Genomic DNA, 24227 nt, shown 5'->3' on the forward strand with positions numbered 1-24227 from the left:
TTTTTCACTTTTGGTATGTATATAACTTTACCATTCGATGTAGATATTCATTTCCATTTTGTATATATATTCGTGTCACTCCATTATTGTACATATTCATTTTACTTTCCGTAGTTTACTCCATAACTTCTTTCGTATTTTTCCTTAATAGCTAAGCTTCTTATTTCCTTTTGTAGCTTATTTTTGAGTTTTTAGCTTCTTTTTACATTCTGCGTGATCAATAAGTCTTTGGTTTTCTTAATGCCATGGTTCTTTCCAAAGGTGGATGTTGTGTGAACCGGGTGGCTCTTCCCAACGATGGATGGCGTGACAACCTTCTTAAGGGATCGAGTCCGTTTTCTTTTTGTTTTGGTGTATATAGTAGTAGTAATGAATAAATGTGTCTCAAGCAGGCTTCACTTGGTACTAACACATTTACCTTTGACCTCATGGTTAGAGACAAGTTGATTGGTAGAGATTAGCTCTAGTTGTGACCTTTAGACTTTTGCGTTGGCTAAAACAATCATCGAGTGGTTTCCTTAAGCCACTTGTGATTTTCAATCTTAGCTAGGGTTGCTGTGGGCCTTCAACTCTGTTCTCTTTAACAATCCAACGGCTTGAGAGGTGAGGTATTGAATTGCAAGTCTAAGTCCCATACGAATAAGTCTAGAACTTGCCCTGAATGTTTATCTAGGCAAAATTCTAAATGTAGCTTGACTTGAAAAATAATTGTAGGCTCTCCTTGGTCCAAGTTGAACTTTGAAAGCTTCTGTAGCCTACCAATATGATATCCCTAGTCAAATCCTTTGAGCCTAAGCCTTTTTCATTCAATAGCCACATTACAAGCCTTTATCCGTCCTATAATGACCCTCTCTTGGCACCCAATCTTTCCTTAACATTCATGACGAACAATTGGCAAAAGCATAAGTTTGGGGGAGAGACGAGTAAATTGAAAGTGATAAAAGGTTCAAAGAAGAAAAAAAAATTGTTGAAAAAGGAAAGGCAAATAAAAGGAAGAAAAGCCATAAAGAAATACGTCAAAAAGAAAGAGAAGGTTGAAGGGATTCAAAGAACATAATGATGAAAGGCAAGGAATGATGAGAAACGGAGAAAAATGATTGTCATGAGTAAGAAAGAGTGACGGTTTGTCTCTCTAGTTCCCCTAAGGAAGAAGAAAAATGACTCAAAGAGTCAAGACAGTATGAGCCGAAATGAGAAAATGGAATGCTTAAGGAAAGATGAAACCATCATAGTTCGTTATGTCCTACCTTGATCCAAAAGCCTTCATTACATCCCTGCTAAATTCTTATATGATTTCAAGTTGAGTGATCTTATATTAGTGGTGATTTACATAAGGGGCAAGCTTATGGTACTTAGAGCCGGACTTGTGGCATTCTTTTGAGAGCGCTGAGCGCACTTCTTCACAATCCTTGTTCTGAGTGGTACATTCTAAAAAGTGAGATTTGGTCATGGAGAGTAGAGGATGAGGAGTTTGGGATCCACAATGACCTACGTGAGAGAGCGAGCTTCCTTGATGAATTGGGTCAACTCTTGATGTTCTAGCGTCACATTAGAACTATGGAACTCAAAAGGGCATAACACGACGTTATTGATAATTCATTTGTGTTGGAGGTAATTGTTAGTCCCAATTGATGCCTGATGAAGTCACCTTAGGCCAGCTGAAATATCCTTTTCTTTTCTTGTAGATGTGGGACTTATCTTATTTGCTTGAGGGCAAGCAAAAGCTTAAGTTTGGGGGAGTTGATAAATAGGGATTTTAGTCTATTAATTGCTCTCTTTTACTTGTGTTTTGGGCAAAAAATGCGTGAAGGTATTCCCGAAAACTAACTTAATATGCTTTCTTGCAGGGATTATTCAAAATGAGCCAAAGGAACCATAATCAACTCATAAAGGAGTCAAAACTTGAACAAAAAACAAATTTGGGCCAAGAGGTGTGGAACGCGGACCGCGACAAATAAGTGTGGCCTCGAAAGTATCAACGCGGACGCGGCCATTATTTCGCGATCCGCGATATGAAGAATCAGAGAGATGGTTTTTTGGGCACAAACATGAATGCGGACCGCGACAAGAAGATGCGGCCTCGAAAGTACCAGCGCGCCCGCGATGGAAATTTTGCGGACCGCGGTTGCTAAGGTTCAGAGAGTGCATAATTCAAGCAAAAATGAGAAGGGCGGTCCACGTCAAAATTACGCGACCGCGGAAGTCTCTTAGCGGATGCGGTAGAAATTACGTGGTCCGCGAAACAAGATTCAAACCAGGTCCATATATGAAGAAACGCGGACCACGATTAGAATTACACGGCCGCAAAAGCAAGTGCGCGACCGTGGTCAGAATTACGCGGGCGTGAAACTTCCGCAGGGGTATTTTTGTTCAAAAATTTTAGCTTAGTATAAATAGATCTTTTTGTCAATGTTAGGTTATGTTATATTTTTGCTGAGTACGTGAGATGGCTAGGTTACCTTTTTGGGCAATTTTGTACAAGATTTACTTTATAACATTAGATTTTCATTTTTTAATTTAGTATTATGGATTATATCTTCTCCTTATCTTTGATTTCTGCTATTATTATGAGTGGCTAGACTCATAGCTAGGGTTGTGACTCAACCCTAGTGTGAGTATTTAATGGGTCTTGAATTTTAGGGCTTGAATGTCTTTGGGTTAGTGATATTTAGCTTAGTTCTTGCTAGAATTATAGAATCAGTGGTTGCAAACACTGATTCATGCCTTTATGATTTGGTCTCTTCTTGAGAAAGAGTGATTAAGTCTGGGAAATCTAGGCTAACAAGGAATTGGGGTGAACTCAAGAAATTGATAGCCCTAATTAAAGGGTTAAACCTAGACATAGTAATACCCTACTTGAGCTAATATCACATGACTTGCATGAATACCCAGTTGGACTTGAGAAAGCCAAATTGGGCAAAATCACTCAAACTATTGAGAGATATAGAGTGAGTACTTGGGTGTGATGGCTATATTACGATCCCAAATTAATCAAGCTTGCCCTAGATTCTTACTACCCGTTAGATGTCCACCTAGGCGAAAGTCACTACCTTAGTCCTTTTTAACTATTGAAGACCAACATCAAAAATATTGTACTTACCTTTAATCATTGCATACAATAGAATAGAATTAGAAGTAGAATCAACACCATCATGTTTGGAAGTGCAATTAGGAGCAACACACGTATCTAGATTTAGATACAAACCTAATTCCAAATCAATTAACTCCCTGTGGAAATTGATCCCGACCTTGTTGGGTAAAACTGCATCGACCATCCTCACTACTCAATAGTGGTATAGGTTTGGATCCGATCAATGATATACATGTGCTTGGTAAGGAATAGTGTAAAGCACGAAGGGTGATGTCGTACCATTTGAATTATATTATTATATGAGGGAGAGTGTAAAGCACGAAGGGTGATGCTATACCATTGAGAGTGTAAAAGCACGAAGGGTGATGTCGTGCCATTTGAGAGTGTAAAGCACGAAGGGTAATGCTGTGCCATTTGAATTATATTATCATGTGAGGGAGAGTGTAAAGCACGAAGGGTGATGCCATGCCATTGAGAGTGTAAAAGCACGAATGATGATGTCGTGCCATTTGAGAGTGTAAAGCACGAAGTGTGATGTCGTGCCATTTGAATTATATTATCATGTGAGGGAGAGTGTAAAGCACGAAGGGTGATTTTGTGCCATTTGAGAGTGTAAAGCACGAATGGTGATGTCGTGCCATTGAGAGTGTAAAAGCACGAAGGGTGATGCCGTGCCATTTCATTTATATTATCAGGTGAGGATGAGAATAAAAGCACGAAGGGTGATGTCGTGCCATTATTTTTATATTATCATATATTCATGGAACGAAGGGTATTTCCGTGCAGGCGAGGACAAGAGACATACATTATATTGTGATATCATTTTGTTGTGTATACATTCATGCCTTTATCTCGAGATGTTATTGTGCACCTATGATTTCTATGTGACTTGTAGTCGTTGTTGCTTACTGTGTGCCTCCCACTTTATTTCTTTTATTGTTATTGACTTTTCTCCCGCCTAGTTGGTATTGTTATATGTTTGCACGGTGAGAAAGAGATAAATGCACGAAGGGTGTTGTCGTGCCAATTGATTTGGTCTACATATATATATATATATATATATATATATATATATATATATATATATATATATATATATATATATATACTTGAAAGAATTATATTCGAAAGATATGGGTGAAAATGAGACAAGTGCATGAAAGTATTGCCGTGTCATTTGATGTGATATGTTGAATATATTTCTCACACCAGGGAAGTTAAATGAGGTGTCACATGGTAACTTTTACTTGAAAGAATTATATTTGAAAGATATTTACTTGAAAGGATTATATTCTAAAGACTTTTATTGAAAAACTTATAGATAAAAGATGTATATTTTGAAGGACTTGATTAATTGGTCGTACCTGTATTTATTATTCGTTTGAGCAATATTTATGATGTTCATGTTGCCTTGCTGTTTAAATCACTAGTTGATTGGTGTTGCTATCACTGTTATTTGTTTTCTATTATTTTTGTATGCTATATTGCACAGGTTATTTGACTAGTGAGTGTCTTGACTGTTCCTCGTCACTACTCCACTAAGGTTAGTCTTGTTACTTGCTGGGTACTGCCGTGGTATACTCATACTATACTTCTGCATATTTTTGTGCAGATCCAGGTATTTCGAAGTCAGTTGATCACTAGCTAGCCGTGCGGATTGTTGTTGTGGAAACTCAAGGTAAATCTGTTGTTACGTCCGTAGGCTTCAGAGTCACATTCTGATTTGTATTCATACTGTTTACTTTATTTCAAACAGTTGTACTTAGTAAATTGTAGCCAACTCTGTAGAGCTTATGACTTGTACTAACGGTTTTGGGAATTGTAAATTTCATAGAGATTGCTATTTCAAAAGTTGTTAGATGTTATTTAATTATTGTTGTTATTCAGTAAATGTTAGACTTACCTAATTCCTAAGATTAGGTGCCATCACGATACCCAACGGAGGGAAAATTGGGTCGTGACAACAAGATATTTAAAGAAGAGGTACATTACCTCCCGCATTCTTTTGCAAAAATAAAAGAAATATATCACCAAGAAATATGGTGGGATAATTGGAATTTTTTCAACCTTAATCAGATATTTTGAGTTCGAATCTTGTGAATGAAGAATATCTTGGTAGTGAACCTACATAGCACGATTCCTCATTAATCATGCAATGAATTTTGAATACGAATAATAACATACCCAGTGTAATCCTACATAGTGGGGTTTGAAGATGATAATATGTACACAAATCTTACTTTATCTTGTGAAGGTGGAGGGAATATTTTCAGTAGACCCTCAGCTTAAGAAAAGCATAAGCACAACAATAATAAAAAAGAAATATGGTAACGTAGAAGTCATAAAAAAGAAACAGTAACAACAATAAACTAATAAGATGACCGATGCAAAGAAACACAAGTAGTAATAAAAATTTAAGGGTAAGAAAATATGAGAATATGTGTATTAATACTATTCGTATGGAAAATAAGAACACTCGACTATCTACTACCCTCGTACTTTAATTCTCGATCTCTACACCCTTCTATCAAAGATCATGACCTCAGTCAGCTAAAGACATGACATGTTCTAAATATCGGATGACTAAATTAAAATATATGGATTGATTATTTTAGTAGGAAAAATTATATTTTTTTCTATTTGGGCGTGAAAGCATGGTCACCTCACTGCCACAAATATTTGTATATCGCCCTTAAAAGCATCGACGCCTCCATAAAAAGCTAAGCCCTCCTCAGACCCCTTTAGGACTTCACTAATTAGTTAATTAATTTAATTTGTTAAAGTCATTTTATTAAAAGATGGGAAAGAAGTAAAATAAGTTAAATTAAAAGTGAAAAAATTCTGGCTGGGGAAACCAAGATAACTTTAGCTCTTCTTTCTTTTTAACCTAAAATTATGGTTTAACTGAAGGTAACTGACGTCGAAGTCGATGGGGAAACAGGCTTTTTTGGGTATTTTATTGGGAATTAGTTCTTTTTCTGGTTAAGTTTTACTTTACTCATTGGAATAGAGAAAAGGTTGTTTTAGAATATACTGTTGGTCTTCTGTTTGATGCTGTTTAATTTGTACGAAATTTTGGTATTTAAAAAAAAACACTTACACAAATAAGAAGAAAAAAGAAAAAGAAAATAGTTACTTGGGTCAACCCGAATAATTATTAGTGGTACTTCTTAATTTTAATTTTTTTTCCGATTGAGATACCCGTACTTGAATCTCGGTTAATTCGAAATCATGTTAGGTAAGGCCTATTGAAAGGCGAAAGCGTTCTTTGCCAAAAAAATTTTATTCCCAAGACTCGAATTTGTGACCTTTGATTAAGAGTAGATCAATTTTATCCATTTCACCACTATCATTTGATGATAACTTAAATAATTATACTTAATGTCTATGGTAATAAATGTTAAATTTCGATTTATTTCACTACTATTTAAAACTCACGTACTGCAATGGTTTTAAGTTTTAATGTGACGTGATCATAGATATTATTTCATGTGGTCAGTTAAGCTCTTGTATACTTATAAGAAGGTCTTTTGTGTTTCATGGCTTTTTGGAAATCACATTGAATTCGATTTCTAAAGAATTTTGCCTTGTCTAGGACTGGGAGTATTATCTAATCTTCAATAATTAATAATCTAAAAAGGTACTAGAACTATTTATTACGTGACATATAACGAAGTTGGTTTCCACCACCTTTTTTTTTTTTTAAAGTTACGAGCATATTTTAAAATTGTTAATTATTTGATTTTAATTGTACGTATAGTATTAGAATGACAACTTTATCTTAAAATTGTCTTCGAGTGATTTATAGATTATGAGTTCGAAACTTCGAATCGTAGAAATAACTATTAATGCTTGTATTAGATTAGGCTGTATACATCACATCTATTAGCGTGCAGCCATTCTCCGGACCCTGTCTAAATGCAGAATTACTTGTGTACCGAACTGTCCCGCGCTCTTTGATACCCATAGTGAGCACTGAGCAATAATGAATCGACAAAAAGAAAAAGAAAAGAAGTTAGTTATCACTCATTGCTAAAGTAATTAATTAACACTTGCTTATGTGGTATTAATTAGCTGTGTCTTTGCTATTAAAATCAGATGAACAATCAAAGGGATTTGTCAAATCAGACAGCTAAGTAACTCAAGAAATCAAGCTAATACATTATTTTCTTGGGATCAAATAAAATTATTTTCAATTCAAGCTCATCGTAGATCACATATTTAATTTTTTTAAAATTCTATTTCTCCATTATTTTTATTTTTTATTTATATAATATGGAATTATTACAAATAGAATAATAAAGAAGTGCAAGAAGATGACACAACATGCAATTTTATAAGAGCTTATAGTATATGAGATATTGGAAACAGCCACAAATGAGCTTGTAAATATAGTAATGGCATGGGATAAATGACTTTAGATCTATTGTAATCTTACCTCAAAATGGAGAAAGATAAAATTAACACTCAATATTATAAAATATGTATTCTCTGCCACATGATAATTTTCTTCAATTAAATAAGATTAAAAGATATTGGCAAATCAAACACTCAAGTTCATTAAAATAGTTAAAGGACAAATAAGAAAATGACGAGTAAAATAACATAACTATAGCTAGATGAAATTTTTAGATGATGGTCTATTACGTAAATCCACAAAGACTATAAAAAACAATATTATATTTATCCACAAAGACTAAAAAAATAGTACAAAAATGATTTTGGCTGGCGTGGGGTTAGTTAAGCTCATATATGAGCTGGATCCACGCTCAATGGAGTGACCCACTATAGTTTATCAAAAATAAGAAGAAAAAGGAAAAACAAAATATTTTTTAAATAAAATAATATAATTATTTTTATTTTTTATCTGGTGTTAAAACTTGAAAAAAAATAAAAAAAATTGATAAAAAATATTCAATATATATTATATACATCTAAAATTTAATATTTTAACTACATGCGGAATGTATCTTGTCCCTAGTTTGGTGTCCCCATACCCGCTTTAATAAACTGGCTTTGCACCATACAAGTCACATTAAAGGGATTTTTTTAAACTTGTATTTTCATATCTATTTTGAAAATATTTTTTTGAGCCGATATTATCAAAAATAATATCTTTCTCTTACACAAATTTAGAGTGAATTTGCATACACCTCTCACTTGTAGATCACACTGGGTATGTTATTATTTATGTAAGTCACAATATAGGACGTGCTCCTTAAAATTTTCTATTCTCGTAATCTTTAATTAATTAAAAATAAAATAATTCCATTCCAACACAACTTTTAGGAATAATAAAATAGGTTATTATTTAAACAAGATAAACCAAAAACAAATTGGGCAACTCCAAACACAGACACCCATGTTCTTCATCTCTTCCAGCATACACAAAAATATATAAATTATAATTTTCATCCCTTAGTTTTCTCTTTCTGTTCTTCTCTTCCTCTTAAAGCCCAAATAAATTCTTTCCTTAAAAAGTAAAAAAAATTCTCCCTGTCTCTCTCTTGCAATTTTGGGTGTACTAATATGATTCTTTATGGATGTACCAATTGAGATATGTGCTTGCTAACTTTTATAAGATACTTTTGTTCCTGTTTGTGGGTATTTTCTTTTTTACTTTTTTCATAATATTTCCATGTAAATTTGCTGAAAATTTGAAGAAAGTATGAATCTTGGTGTTGGGTCAGTTGTGAAAAATATGTCTGGTGCTAGTTGTAGTGTTTCTTGGAAGTCCAATGATAACAACCAGTTTCCAGCTGGTTTAAGGGTACTTGTTGTAGATGATGATCCTACTTGTCTTAGGATCTTGGAAAAGATGCTTTGGAATTGCCACTATGAAGGTAAATTAATTTCACCCTTGTTGTTATGAGCTATGTGTTTGTTTTGTAAATCAAGAATGGTACTTGTAGTTTGTGTTTTCAAGAGTTGACCTTTTTTTTATGCTCCTTAGTTATTAAAGTTCAAATCTTTGTTATTCTTTTTTCTGTTTTATGTTGAATTTGAGTTTGTGGAGTAGATATTGGATGTGTTTATAACTTAATTTGGTTGGTTTCTTAGGATGAGTATAGTTATTATAAGATTTGATTTTCATGAGATTTCGAAATGATAGGTTGGGAATTTATGATGGAAGAAGATCTATGTTTAGATCTCCTGTTTACATGTTTATTAGAATAAAGTTCCTCAAATTAACTTTTAGGGTCAATTGAAATCTTTCATCTATGACCTTAGTCTTTAAGGGCAGTCTGGTGCACTAAGAAAGCGGATCCGGGGAAGGGCCTGACCACAAGGTCTATTGTAGTCAGCCTTATCTTGCGCAAGAGGCTTTTTTTACTGCTCGAACCCGTGACCTCGTCACATGACGACTATGACCTTGGTCTCAAAATAGAATACTTTAGGCTTTTGAGCTATGTTGCTTGGACTCTCTGAAAATGTCGCCTGGTGCATGTCGTATCCTCCAAGAGTAGTGCATTTTTGAAGGATCCGACGAGGGTGCAGAAGCAACTTGGAGAATCCATGCAACATAGCTTTTGAGCGCATTGAAGACCTCTTGTTGTTGTTATTCATTATTCATTTTTTCCCGCATAATCATTTCACTGTTGTGCTTCTTCCAGTCACCAAGTCTAATCGAGCAGAGAGTGCATTATCATTGCTCCGGGAAAACAGAAATGGTTTCGACATTGTTATCAGTGATGTCCACATGCCAGACATGGATGGTTTCAAACTTCTTGAGCATGTTGGTCTGGAAATGGACCTGCCTGTTATAAGTGAGTATCCCGATTCATTTAGTAACAACTGTATTTTTCCGAGTCTTGGAACTGCTGATGTTGTACTAATTGATTGATTTCAAATTTGTCATTGGCTAGTGATGTCTGCGGATGACAGTAAAGATGTCGTTATGAAAGGTGTTACTCATGGTGCATGTGATTATCTGATCAAACCGGTGCGCATTGAGGCATTGAAGAACATTTGGCAGCATGTGATTCGTAAAAAGAAGCATGAGTGGAAGGACAAAGATTTTGATCAATCAGCAACGGCGGAAGCGGGAGATCGACAGCAGAAACCACCAGAAGATGTTGATTATTCATCTTCAGCTAATGAAGGAGGGAACTGGAAAAGCTCAAAGAGAAGAAAGGAGGAGGAAGATGAAACTGAAGAAAGGGATGACTCGTCCTCGTTAAAGAAGCCCCGTGTGGTTTGGTCAGTTGAGCTTCATCAACAGTTTGTACAAGCTGTTAATCAACTTGGAATTGACAGTATGGACTATTTACTTCTCTTGGCTATATGTTTATCTTCATATTTCCCTAGGTCTATGGTTCCATATTGCTCAGAACTTAGGTTAAAGGCGAAAAGCATATAAAAGTACTGTTTGTTGATGCCTCAAGCGCAAAGCTATGAAAGCGTGAGCTTTGCAAAGAAAGGCGCTACTGAAGAAAAAGAAAAAAAAAAGATTATATTGACAGTGCCCAAAAAAGAAACATGAATGCAAACAATAATTATTTGGACAAATGAATTGAAAAAGAACTATAATTAAGTGAATTATATGAGGTAAAATTCATTTCAAGTTTTTCGGTTTTTAGTGACTAGTGCTTTTACACTAAATTACTAATTTCCTACTCTTAGTTACCAAAACAAAAAAAAACAAAAAAAAGAAATTCATCCATAATCTTTTTAAGAGTTAATAACGCTTTGTCAACTAGATTTATTGTCTCGTGATGCCTTCTTAAAGACGAGCCTTTGGCCGATGAGGCATATGCCTTAGTGCCTTGGTGTCTACACTGAAGCGCCGCCTAAGCAAGGCAAAGTGCCGAACCTGGGCTTCGCCTAGTGTCAAGCGAAACTGTCTGATGTATTATCTTTTCCTTATTCTTTGTGCTGGGATTTTTTCAATATTTACATGACGTTAATCTTTTCTTTTTGGATATTTATTTATCCCTTTGATATGTTAACATATTTTCTGTTGTTGTATCTTCACGACTCCCCCTTTTGAATACTTCTTTCACTAGGATCTACGTTTATAGAAAGATTTTCCCTGTTATTCCGTGTTATTTGATATTTGTGGCAGGGAAATTCGGTAGAAATGCTTGGCATTATACCTGGTAAAAAGAGTTCTTACCAGCTGAGTTAACCCTTGGCCTAGCCTAATTTCTGCCTTATTTTATTGCTTCTCTCTTGTTCCCGGTTATTGGGGGTTGGAGGGTGGAGAAACCTCATTCCAGTAATACATACTAATCGATAAAGCTATGAATTCCTCATCAACAGAGTTAGTCGTTGAACTGAGTTCCTAGCTCCTTATGAACAGTTTATTCAATTACACTAAAGCACACATATGTTTAAGTTAGTACTCAAATTATGTTTTAGATCGGTGCTCAACTGATAGTGTAAAGTCACTATTATTTCAAGTGGTTAGACTTGGAGATGGAAAATTTAGTTGTAAGAACATGGATCAAGTAAAACCTCGGACAGGCTAAATTGGGAAGTGGTTCAAGAAAATTGGGAATGGGGGAGCAAAGAGGAAACTGTGATATAGTCCAGTTACAATTGTGTGAGGCTTAGTTCAAAATTTTCTAACTTTCCTTCAGCCAAATTGCTTAGTCTAACTGTATTGCTGTGTCTTTTACCTTAGAATGGGTTTTGCTGAATTGGAAAAACAATGTTTACCTATATTCTGGATACTTACTCATTTATTATTCATTTCTAATTCTGGCTATGATTTCAGAGGCTGTTCCCAAGAAAATTCTCGAACTGATGAATGTTCCTGGGCTAACCAGAGAAAACGTTGCTAGCCACCTTCAGGTACTGAGGAACTTTACTTCCTCCCTTTTCAAGTTGATTAGTGGAAGACTTAGGGTGTGTTTGGTACGAAGGAAAATGTTTTCCTAGAAAATGTTTTCATGGAAAATGAGTGATTTTATCACTTATTTTCCCTTGTTTGGTTCGTGGGTGAACACTTTTTTCCGGAAAATATTCTTTTTGTTGCAATAAAAGAAAATACTTTTTACTACATCATTTTGTTGAAATGAAAAAAAATATTTCTTCTATATCATGAAAAGAAAGTACTTTTTTTGTTAAAATGAAAAAAAATACATCGTGAAAAGAAAATATTCATTTGTTGAAATAAAAAAAATACTAGAAAAGAAAGTACTATTAATAATATTTCTATTTAGGGTGGGGTGGGGCGAGGGTGGGTTGGTAGGGGATGGGGAATGGGGGAAGGTTGGAATAGAGTTTTGGAAAATGTTTTCCCTTCTCTTGATAGGGAAAACATTTTCCTCCAATTGGAGGAAAGTGAGTTCACGAGGAAAATGTTTTCCAAAGCATTTAAGTCAACCAAGCATGGAAAAATTGGGAAAATGTTTTCCTTCATACCAAACACACCCTTAATCTTTGTTTTGTAACATGTACTTAATAACATTTCTCGGATTTCCTAGTAAAGCACTTATTAGTGGTAATCATGTATCGCAGAAATACCGGCTGTATCTCAGGAGGTTGAGCGGTGTATCACAGCATCCGAATGGACTAAATAACTCTTTCATGGGGCACCCGGAAGCAACATATGGAATGTCTTCTTTCAATGGGCTTGAGCTTCAAGCTTTAGCTGCCACAGGTCAACTACCTGCGCAAAGTCTTGCTACCCTCCAAGCGGCTGCATTGGGTAGGTCTGCAACAAAAGCTGCTATATCTATGCCTCTAGTAGATCAAAGAAACCTTTTCAGCTTTGAAAATCCCAAGTTGAGATTTCCCGAGGGACAGCAACAACTAAATAATAGCAATAAGCAAATTAACTTGCTTCATGGGATACCAACAACCATGGAACCGAAGCAGCTTGCAGATCTGCACCAGTCCTCGCACTCGCCGTCCTTTGTGGCTATGAATATGCAAGGGAACTCCAGAGTGCAGCAAAATAACACTCTACTGATGCATATGTCTCAACAACAACAACAACAACCGTCTAGGGCTCAAATGCTAAATGAAACCAATAATGGTAGTCAAGTTTCGCGGCCTCCATTGTCCATGTCACAACAACCTTTGTCATCAAATGGTATACCTGGTGCAGTCTTATCACGGAGTGGTGGTATTGTTGCCAATGTACGAGGGCCTGTATACAGTCCAGTCTCCCAAGCATCTCCTATGGTAGATTTCTCGCTGAACCAAAACACGGAGTTGCAAAACAACAGCTTTCCTCTTGTGAGTAGTGATTCGGGGATGTCAACTATGACATCCAAAAGAATGCTTCAGGAAGAGGTTAACTCTGATATTAGACGATCTAGAGGATTCCCTTCTGGTTATAATATGTTTGATGAACTGCATCAGCAAAAATCACAAGATTGGGGTTTATCAAGTGTTGGCTCAACCTTCGACGCCTCTCATCATTCAACTATACCAGGAACCCTAGATATCTCACCGTCCATGCTAGTTCAACAAGGTATTTCTTCAATGAAGAGGAATGGACAAAATGGGATTTCTCCTATAAGCAACGCTTTCTCTAGCAGGGAGGAAAGTGGAAATGTTAATCCTATGGGTGGAAATTTGCTTACTGTTAAAGCTGAACAACTTCCTGATGCGAGCTACCAAAGTAGCTTTTTTCCAGACCAATTTGGACAGGATGACCTCATGAGTGCCCTTCTGAAGCAGGTTAGTCCGAGTTTCTTGTCCTTCAGAATTTTCATTGTAGCGATGACATTATTTTTACTAACTTGAAATTTTATGAATTTCCAACAGCAAGAAAGTGTTGGACCAGTTGAAACTGAGTTTGGCTTTGATGGATATGCACTGGACAATCTTCCTGTGTAAGACGTGAAAAGAGTTTAGGTTACGGTAGCTTACACTGTGAACATATATTTCAGAGTCACTACTGTATATAGTTGTCTTTACAGCTGAAAAATGACTACTGGGAAACCAAAACGCTGGAGTTTAGCTCGCTGTTCCAATTCTTGATGTTGGATTCTTGTTTGGCTGCATCTTCTCGTCTGATTCTTGATTCTTGTGGAATTAGAGCAAATATTGAACTGGAGTCGGATGACAAGTATGAAGGGTAATTGTGTATGATACTTCTGCATGATAATATGCAAAGGCATATATGCAAAGTTTTGACTGCTATATAGCTAGGTGATTTTAGGACTGTTGCACATCCTACAAGTAATTTGTGGAAGGTGTCCTGTTTGTGGGGTGCAACGCGTTGGTGTAGGGATTTTCTTGAATGGTCGGATTTCTTTACTAACTGAAATAACCCGATTTTATGTTACATATTTCACTTTCAGAAGTTGATCTTGATGTACAGATTAAATTTGGATTGCCATAGAGTGCAACTCTCTGGGATTCTTTTAGTTGCTCATTTAGCTGATATTCTTTTGCTTCCTTTCATGTTTTTATTTTTTTGTATGAGCAGTTTAGAAATTGGGACCTCAGTTTCTGTTTGTTAACAACATATTCTTTCTAAAGATTAACTTTAACTTGGATTCAGCTAATAAAACAAAAAATGTGAAGGTTTGTGTTATTCAATATATAGTATTTATAGACAGGAAGATCCATCTAAAGACTACATTTACTTTTAAATGTTTCTAAGTTGCAGTTTTCATTGTACAAGAATTTTTCCAAGTGATGAAATCCAGATCTATGTTTTCCTCTCATTTTTTAAATCAATTTGGTAAGATCTAAATTTCACTAGCAGTGAAGCAAATTGATTATTACCTAAAAGAGTACAACTTTAAATATAAAACACCGAGTACATAATAATCCCTTTCATTTTCCAATATCAATCTGATCTATTGTCTTCTTTTCTCCAAAAGATCAAATTTTCGCCAAAACCATACTTAAGGTTGTTGCATAAATCATCGTTAAAACAGTTCTACACCTTCCACAACACACAGATCAAATAAGTAGTTAGCATATCCATGACTTGTAATTAAAATATTATAAAATTATAAATTAAATTTAAAATATAGAGCTCTCAACTTGATTAAGCTCCTTCTTGATCATTCAACTCATACACTAACTCACTCACTTAACCAACTCACAAATGGCACTACTTTTACAGCCACTACAATTTTTTCTTTCATGTTTTCATATGGTCATTTCGGATTGAAACATAATTATTGTACTTGTTACAAAAAGAGCCACAAGAAAGAGCCATCAATAAAAATGCTGCTTGTTCTACTTCTCCCAACTTCCTCTTCTGAGTAGAACTTGATCTTGGTCTCTGCAAAATTACTTCTCTTCCAAAAGGAAATACTTTCCTTTTCAATGAAGAAACAGTTTTCTTCCCAAAATTATTGCTTCTACTATCTTCACTGTTGCTACTACTGTTACAACTTTGGTGCTGTAGTCCAATGCTTTTGTTTCCAAATGCCATTGATTTCTTTGGTTTCTTGTCTTCTTTGTTCAACCCCAGAAGCGCTCTTATCTTTTTCCTGCTTTTAATCCCACAGGCATTACATAGTGACTGCATCCAGAATGATCAATATCATCAAATTCAAGTTCAAAAAGCCAAAAGTACCAAAATAACCATAATCACTCTACTCAAATGAGTTATTGTTCATTTTACACAACTATTACTCTCTCCGTTCTATTTTATATAGGGATTGTTACACAAATAGCCGGCCAGATTCAAGGTTTACTTTTTCTAGCCGATATACATAGATTATACAATAATTATACACAGTTATACATGTATTATAATACATCCAACGGCTATTTTTAATTTAACAGATTAAGTGGGCGGCTATTTGCGTTAATTCTTCTTTTATATATTTGTCATAATTTTGCATTTTTAATCTATTCCAAAAATATGACACCTTTCTAATCCTAAAGACAGAATGCTTACTCTTAATAAAATAGTAGCATGTTTAATACTACAAGTTCCAATAGCATTTTTTGAATATATTAAAAGTATTTCTTCCTTTCAATATATAACTTCATTCACAAAACACCATATAAAATGAAATAGAAAGTGTACTAAATCAAGAATCAAACAACTATTTAAAGAAAGGACAAACCAGTGCCCAAAGCATCTCGCACTCACGCGGAGTCTAAGGAAGGGTCATACCCCTAGAGATTTGATGTAGACACACTAACCTAATATAAGCATTAGTGAGAGCTTTTACAATTATGTGATGTATACACTCTACCATAATACAAGCATTAGTGACTAACTTTCAAAGCGTAAACCAGTAAGCTAAAGGTCACACATAGACAACTTTAATATCGCTCCAAGCTCCCCTTCAAAATCAAACATCTCTTATTCAACTAAAATTACTTCATGAAATTTAATATACATTTTTAGTTCTTAGTAATAGTTATGATTTTGTAATCTTATTGATAACTATGATGTTTGAGCCAATTTGATCGCGCCTAACTTATATTTAACTACTTACTTTATAACTTGTAATTTTTAAAACATGATTTATTTTCCTTTTATAAAAATTAGATAAAAATTGAAATTACAAAGAGCTACACTAACCTTGGGACCAGCAGGTCCACCTCTCCAAAGAGGAGTTTTAGTTGTACCACAATCAGCACAAGTCTTAACATCACTCCTTTCTGGTGAAGAAATTTCACTACTCATTTCTTCAGATCTTATACTCTGCAACAAGAAAAAAATTCCAAATCAAACACAAATACACGTGTAGAATAACTCAAATACAAGCTATAAACAAAGTAATTAAACGAGAATAATTAACGATCACTCACCTTATCACTTAAATCCACCATTTTAGATCACCTAATCAAAAGACCCAAAATTTTCTTAATTCTACTATAAGCTCAAGAAACTAGAAATAAACAGTTTGAAGAAATGCGGGATTTGTTATGAAGATAAGAGAAGAGTGAACTGGGCGATCAGGCGGGGGAAAAAAGAAGCGGTGGGGTTTATAAAGGAGGAGACGAAAACCCTAGGTACGCGGGAGTTTGAAAAGACGAAAGTGTCCTTGATTTGAGAACCTTTTTCAGTTTTTACCCGCCAAAAGAGTTGAGCTTTAACTGAAAAGGGCGCCAATTAATTTTTAGGGTTTGGAGCTATTTTGGGAATTGTATTTAACTGCACACAAATGTCATAATTAAAAGGTCAAAAGAATAAACTCTTTCTTCTTTCTTTTCCACAAAAGCAAAACAAAACAAAAAAATGGAAAAGAAAAATGAATTTAAGCCGACCCTTGAGTAATCTTTCATGTATTTTATGAGCTTTTTTTATTTGCCCGAAATAGAAAGATCAATGTACATTGGTTTCAAAATGTACATATGGTGGTGGAGTTTACATTAGGTTATGGTTTAGCTTTTTGAAAAATTGATTTAAAAATGCTGGTGAAATAATTCTGAGAAGTAATTGTGTGTTTATTTTTGGCTTTCCATCCAGTATTTAATAATCGTATTGCAATCCCGATTAATTTAGATTTGCTCCAGGTAAGACTCATTCATTAAAAAAATCTTCCTATCAAATTTTTTCATTCTTAAGGCTCGAACACACGAACTCTGACTAGGATGATTTGCACAAATAGGACACTTCGGTGCCACTATTGATTCTTTGACCCGGCATGCAATATGGGAGAAATTTATATTTAACAAGTGTTGCTCCTAGCTTGCCCTATGGGCAATACTTTTGACCTTATTTGTTCATGGGTCAAACGGATGTCAAAAAATCAAGATCATCCATTTTTAAAGTCATTATATATAATTTTCTGCTCTAATTATGGACGGAGGGATCTTATCTTTCCACGACAACTTTTGGCGGTAAGTACTAAGTATAGTTGTCTATTTGTTTAGTTTTGTAATTGTGTTTGGAATAGTTGATCAGATCTATTTGTATTTTGTATATGAGATCGCTCAACTCAGATCATATGAATTAAATATATGAGATTCATACAAAATCATACTTAGACACCTCGCAGGAAGACATCTTTTCTTTTTCTTCCTTTCTTTAATTTTTATATTTTATATCTTTCTTTTACCTTTTGTCTTTTCTATGTTCAACAAAATTTTAATTTTAGAGTGTCATGTTATATTTTCAGTAAAAACAAAATCAGGTGAGATTTACTTTATAGTTAATGATGTCAAAGTTGGATGACTTTTATGTACTAGAAAAGTGGTTTTAGTGTGATAAACTTTAAATTGAATGATTTTTATAATTAAAAAAATAACTTTTGTATTACAAACTCAAAGTTAAATGATTATCGATGAAATCACTTAAATTTAGATAGTTGTACCTAATATTGTAGACCAGAAAAAAACAAAAAAGTTAAAGTATTTTAGTATTATTCAAGAAATTAAAACAAATGAATAATGTTCGAAAGAGTAGGAGGAAAACTACTCCATTGTGGGACAAACTATAGCAGTAGAAATAAAACAAAGGAACAACATTTTGGAAAGAACAAAAAAAGAAAAACAAAACTTTGGGACAAACAAAGAATGGGTCTTCCTCTATATGATACCAAAAAGAAACAAAAAAAGGAAAATACTCAAAATGCAACAACTTGTCACGAGAAAATATTGTAAATGCCAAGTGCTAAGAGTAATTTGCATCTCATATCCACATCCAAATGCCAAGTGCTCAAGGGGAAAAAAGCAAAAAACAAATTTTAGCATTACATATTTAACACAAAGGCCCACTTTTGTTAGCTAGACATTAATTCAATCAACACACCTTATAAATAGAAAATTTCCACCAGTCCAAAAAAAAAAAAAAAAAAATTCAATAGAGTCTAGAGACCTTCACAAGCAGACTTAATCCGTGGCGGAGCAAGAAAGTTCAACATAGAACTAAAAAAATGTAAGAATATCATTCTTAAAATTTGAACCGGAGACGTAAAACAATTTTGAACCAAACCTATTACGGTATAACTTTAGAATAAATAAAATCTCATTAAACCCCCTTTATTACATGTAGCTCCGCCACTGGACCTAATAGAGAAAGTACTTTTAATACTTAAGTTTGTTATTGTGATGGCTAAATCTTGAGAAGAAATGTGCAAGCATTGCAAAGAAGGAACCAATGCAACACATGATCCATGCCACAAAAAGCACAATCCAATCCTTCCAATTCTTCTTAGGGAGATGGTTTCTATCAGATTGCATTAGAGATCTATACACTGCTTCAGTTAGGGCAAATGCTGCTACTGGATCTGATTCTTCTGGCAATATCCCCTGCTCTGTCAAGCATGCTATATCGTAGGCGCCTGTCGTCTCCGGTATCCCTAAATATTCGCATATTTTCAGCCTGCTGGTAATCCTTTCCTCCGCGCTAATCTTGTCACCATGTGTTAGTATTAATAACGGATTCTCGTCTGTTAAAAAGGAGAGAGATTAGATAACTATAGAGCAGATTCAGATTCAACTAGTAAGGTAAATAGACATAACATCATTTTCAACCAACCCCCATTGACGCACTACATGTGTAGCAAATCAAGTGAATGTAAAATATCATTAGAAACAAAATAAACATATATTGATTTCTCGCACGTAATATTATTTTAGTTGTCCTTTAAGAATCCTCCGGTAATTACTGTAAACAATCATTTTTCTACCCTTCCTATCCTTTTAACATTTAAATCGTGCCACCATGTGTTAGTATTAACGACGGATTCTCATCTGCTTAAAAAAGAAAGAGATTAAATAACAATAGAGCAGATTCATATCCAACCAAAATGTAATATCATCTTCAACCAACCTCCGTTGACGTACTACACGTGCAAAAAGAACAAGCGACACATAATAAACAAATGTGTTTTCCGACAACAATAATAAACTCAATGTAATCCCACAAAGTAAAGTGGGGTCTATCGGAAACAGTCGCTCTACGTTCGCAAGGTAGAGGTAAGGTTTCTGACACTTAATGTTTATTCTAGCTGTCCTTTAAGAATCCTTTAGTAATTACTGTAAACAATTACTACTTAGTTGAATTAAGTTAAAGAGCTTACTTGATTTCCTTATACAAGGGTTGTTGAAGAGATTCTTCAAGGTCTCCACAGGCTTCAAATCTCCAGAATTGAAAGCCTTGTTAATCTCTGATAAATCAGCCACAACTACTACACAATCAATTTTTCTCTTAGTGTACCTTGTATTTGATCGTAAAGAACTAGCATCTGTTCCGCCACCATTAATAAGCTTATAATCACCATGTCTAAGACAAGGTTGATTATGGCGAACTCCACGAGTCATCCATGACGAAACCTCCTCTAAACCCTCGTTCATATCATTAGAATCCAAGCCCCTTGTATCATACACACAAAATCCACTTCTCATTGATCTCAAAACATTGTGTTCTTCCAAGAACATGGTTGTATAGTGTGAATTCCCACCTATAACAAGAGTTACCATAGTGTCAAGAAATGAAGACGGATCTAGGATTTTAATTATGTCCAATATATGCGAACTACCTTTATGTTCGAAATTAGCATTATTATTTTTTTCGTAAATTTTTGGAAGACGCACACACATATACAAATAACGGAAAGAGTTTAATTTTTATATACTGGTAATGTAAAAGTATATAAGATTATGTTAAAGATAATTACTAGTAACAAAAATAAGACAGACTATATGTAAAAACAAGTAAAAAAAACACGGACAATGAAATTCTACGATATCTTATTTAAATCCATAAGAATTAAAAGGATGGGACTTTGCTAGTATTTTTTTCAAAGATATGTACATTTGTGAGGTAAAAGGGGAAACAATGTCTCACAACAACTCAATTAAATTTGGATAATTGCATCGACCCCACTTCTGTTTTTGTTAGCAAGAATAAAGTTTCAAATTCTGTCAAATATTTTTTGGAAAAATTCTTTTAAATGGATATTATTTAAACGCATCTCACATCTTACATGTGGAATTTATTAGAAGCCGTTGTCCAATTCATCACCTCTCCGTGACAGCGAATAAGTGTGCCATTTTCACACTTGTGTTTAAATGTGGATAGAGTAAAGAAATTTAAATTTTGTTTGACTTAAACATTTTATAGCCACTTTGGCATGTTGGTAATCCTTAGAGCCCAAGCACACATGTGAATTTTTGTATAAATAAAGGGAACTAACGGGGCCATTTGGCCATAAATTTTATTTACTTTTTTTCAAAAAAAAAAAAAATTACTCTTTTCGGAATCAACGTTTGGCCATAAAATTTCAAATTTTACTTGAAGTTAATTTTTCGAATTTTTCGGAAATTTGTAAAACTCCAAAAGACTAATTTTAAAATTTTCACTTCAAATAGAATCACAAAAATTCAAAAACAGCTCCAAATTGTATTCATGTCCAAACACAACTCTAATTTTCAAATACTATTTTCACTTGAATTTGTTTGTTTATTTTTTTTATTTTTTACTATTTCACAATTTTTATGTCCAAACGCCTACTAAGATGTCATTGTTGAAAATATTTGGGAAGACAAAAAAATAATATTCCATCTGTTTTAATATATGTTTGAACCTTATCGAAGTAAAATAGTTAAATTGACTAAATTTTTATAAAAAAAAAATTGAAACAAAATTTCATATTTACAAAATATATAAAAAGTACTATAAATGACAATAGCTAACAATTTCAAAATACTCAAAGAGAACTTTATTCGACTTGTCGGTAAAAGGTTTATTCTTTTTTAAACGGAAATATTTTATGGTGGACGGGCAATGAAATGTGTGGCAATAGAGAAGAGTGAAAAATTGACTAAAGAAAAAAAGAAGAGTGATAGAGAAAACATACTTGAAGTTTGAGCAAAAGGAATGAGGCCAGATCGACCAAGAACACTATACATATAATTAACAAGAGAGCTTTTCCCAGAAGCAGATAGCCCCACTAGTAGAAGTGTGATCACTGGCGGTATATCCATATCTTCTTTCTTTATTCCTCCTACTGGTAACCAAAAATCCCCACACCTGTAAATAATATTTCACTATATATTAATACCCGAGCCAGAATTTTTATCAAAGAGATTCGATAAAGATTATAGTTAAACCCCTTTAGATAAAATATGGTGTTGCCACTATTTGAAATAGTAAGTCAATATATGCAAATATCGAATTTCGATGATCAAACTCTCGTACCAGTGTTTGGTGATATTTTCACCTGAGGTTGAAAATTTGAAATTTTTCTAAATTTGAAAAACTGCAAAAAGTTTGTTTTTCAAAATTTTCATTTCAAATAACTCACAAAAATTTCAAAAACAGCTCTGTATTCATGTTCAAATAAAATTTTAATTTTTAAATATCATTTTCACTTAATTTTTTTCTTTTTTCCGTACTTTCACAATTCTTATATCCAAACGTCCACTTAAAGTTTTTCAAACACAACTTACAACTTTCAACCAAAAGAATTTCAACTTTAACTTTAAATACTAATTTTCCAACTTCAAATCAATATTATATTGTGCAAACAACCTACTAACCTGTAAGTAATAAGCTTGTGTCTGAGATCTTCAATTCCCTCACTTGAAATCAAAGCCAATCTCTCCATTTCTCTAAGAAGTTTAAGCCTAGGTGTAAGGTTTGAAAGATTAGAAATGTCAACTTTAAGATGACCATTTTCATCAAAATCTTGAGGTGTTCTCCACCACCAAATTGCTGTTTTTGGTAACTCACTTTGATTATCTTCATCACTAAATGAAAGATTTCTCATGTTTTCCTTTCTTTCTAAAAGAGGAAACTTTTGGGTTTTGAATCCTGAAGGGGTTTTTGGGTTATAAAATGGAGTTGAATTATCTGAGTAATTATGGGTGTCAGCTATTTTATGGATCTGGGGATTTATTTGAGTAGGTGGGGTTTTAATAATAGTAATAAATTGATAGAAGAGATAGACAAGTGGTTTCCACGATATATATATTATAATGTATAAAATTGATTGTAAAGTTAGTGGCAGAGATGTTCTTGCCATTTCCTTTAGTTTATGTCCCTTATTTTCTTTTAATACCTGAGTTTAAAAAAGAGCCAAAAAACGAAACAACAAAGGAAGTAAAAGCCAATGAAATTTAACGTATAGAGGAGATTTATACACGAAGCTTCTAGCCTTCTATCATCAAATCATATTGATTTATGTGATTTTGTTGTTTAAACCCCTCCCAAAATATGAGGGAAACAGGGAAGAAGCATATGTACTTTTTGCATTTGACCTTAAATTATACTAGCAATGTTGTATTACGAAAACAATCACTAATGCTTGTATTATGGTAGACGGTTTACAATGCAACTCTTCCCTGAACCTTACGTGAATATGACATACTTTGTGCATTGAACTGTCCTTCTTATGGCCGTAGTAATAATAAGGAATTGGGGAGGGGGAAGGGACTTCTAAAAAAATGAGTACTTTCTGTCTATTTAAAAAAAAATACTTTCGGCAAAAGTGTTTCTCAAAAAATAATTTTGAAGAGTAACAGTTTGATTTTGAGTAATTAATTTAAAAGATATCTATATTTACTTAAAAGGAAGAAAGTGAGCACTGAAATTTTGTAAGTGTTGTGTGCATAAAATGTCATGTAGCAACTTTGGGACAAATTAGTTAGTTTAGTTAAAATTAGTTTCTTTTTTAAAATTTTGAATTTGAAAACAATTAAATAAGTATATATATATTTTTTAAAGAACCGATAGTTTCTACTGTTTTTAAAATACTATATTTTTTATAAGAAAGAGAAATTGGGAATTTGGCACTTCAATCCCATGCCATTAGTGTTAGTTTAGGTAAAATTAGTTTCTCTTTTTAAATTTTGAATTTAAAACTAATTAAATAGGTATATATTTTTTTTAAAGAACCAGTAGTTTTTACTGTTTTTAAAAAATAGTATTTTTTATAAGAAAGAGGAATTGGGAATTCAACGCTTTAGTCTCACGCCATTCCTTCGCCTATTTGCCCTAAAAGTAGCAAATCATACAAATTCGACTTCAATCCCACTAATTCAACTCCTCACCCACGAATTCTTCTGCCCTAGATTCCCAGTAACATGATTTCATATTTTTGTCAAATCAGTTTACTACTTTTACAATATATAATTTTATTCTTTTTCCCGCATATCAAACAACAATTCTGGACTACAAGAGGTGATTGGTATTATTTGTATTCATGAACAATCTTTATTCTAGTTGAGATTGTATTTCTGTAACAAATAATTTCTGTGAAGTTTGTTGACGGCGTATATTATATAAAAAAGATCTGGTATCTATGGC

The 24227-nt window shown here is 33.8% G+C and overlaps 3 protein-coding genes across 3 annotated transcripts; 1 reads left to right on the forward strand and 2 right to left on the reverse strand.

Annotated features, from left to right (window-relative positions):
* Positions 1 to 8427: 8427 nt before the first annotated feature.
* LOC104108343 (two-component response regulator ARR2-like) lies at positions 8428 to 14437 on the forward strand. Its single transcript, XM_009617352.4, has 6 exons — positions 8428 to 8934; positions 9706 to 9858; positions 9958 to 10347; positions 11811 to 11887; positions 12557 to 13726; positions 13814 to 14437. The coding sequence occupies exons 1-6, from the start codon at positions 8760 to 8762 to the stop codon at positions 13883 to 13885; spliced, it is 2037 nt and encodes a 678-aa protein (XP_009615647.1). The 5' UTR covers positions 8428 to 8759; the 3' UTR covers positions 13886 to 14437.
* A 553-nt stretch (positions 14438 to 14990) lies between these two features.
* LOC104108342 (GATA transcription factor 15-like) lies at positions 14991 to 16933 on the reverse strand. The gene is made up of 3 exons (XM_009617350.4): positions 16781 to 16933; positions 16551 to 16673; positions 14991 to 15533 (listed from the first exon to the last, which is right to left on the reverse strand). Exons 1-3 carry the CDS (start codon positions 16799 to 16801, stop codon positions 15147 to 15149), a joined length of 531 nt encoding a protein of 176 aa, XP_009615645.1. The 5' UTR covers positions 16802 to 16933; the 3' UTR covers positions 14991 to 15146.
* A 1853-nt stretch (positions 16934 to 18786) lies between these two features.
* Positions 18787 to 22925, reverse strand: LOC104108341 (uncharacterized). Its single transcript, XM_009617349.4, has 4 exons — positions 22460 to 22925; positions 21778 to 21950; positions 19999 to 20379; positions 18787 to 19365 (listed from the first exon to the last, which is right to left on the reverse strand). The coding sequence occupies exons 1-4, from the start codon at positions 22687 to 22689 to the stop codon at positions 19001 to 19003; spliced, it is 1149 nt and encodes a 382-aa protein (XP_009615644.1). The 5' UTR covers positions 22690 to 22925; the 3' UTR covers positions 18787 to 19000.
* Positions 22926 to 24227: the final 1302 nt, after the last annotated feature.

This window comes from Nicotiana tomentosiformis, chromosome 5 (assembly GCF_000390325.3).
Source record: "Nicotiana tomentosiformis chromosome 5, ASM39032v3, whole genome shotgun sequence".
Classification (NCBI taxonomy): Eukaryota; Viridiplantae; Streptophyta; class Magnoliopsida; order Solanales; family Solanaceae; genus Nicotiana; species Nicotiana tomentosiformis.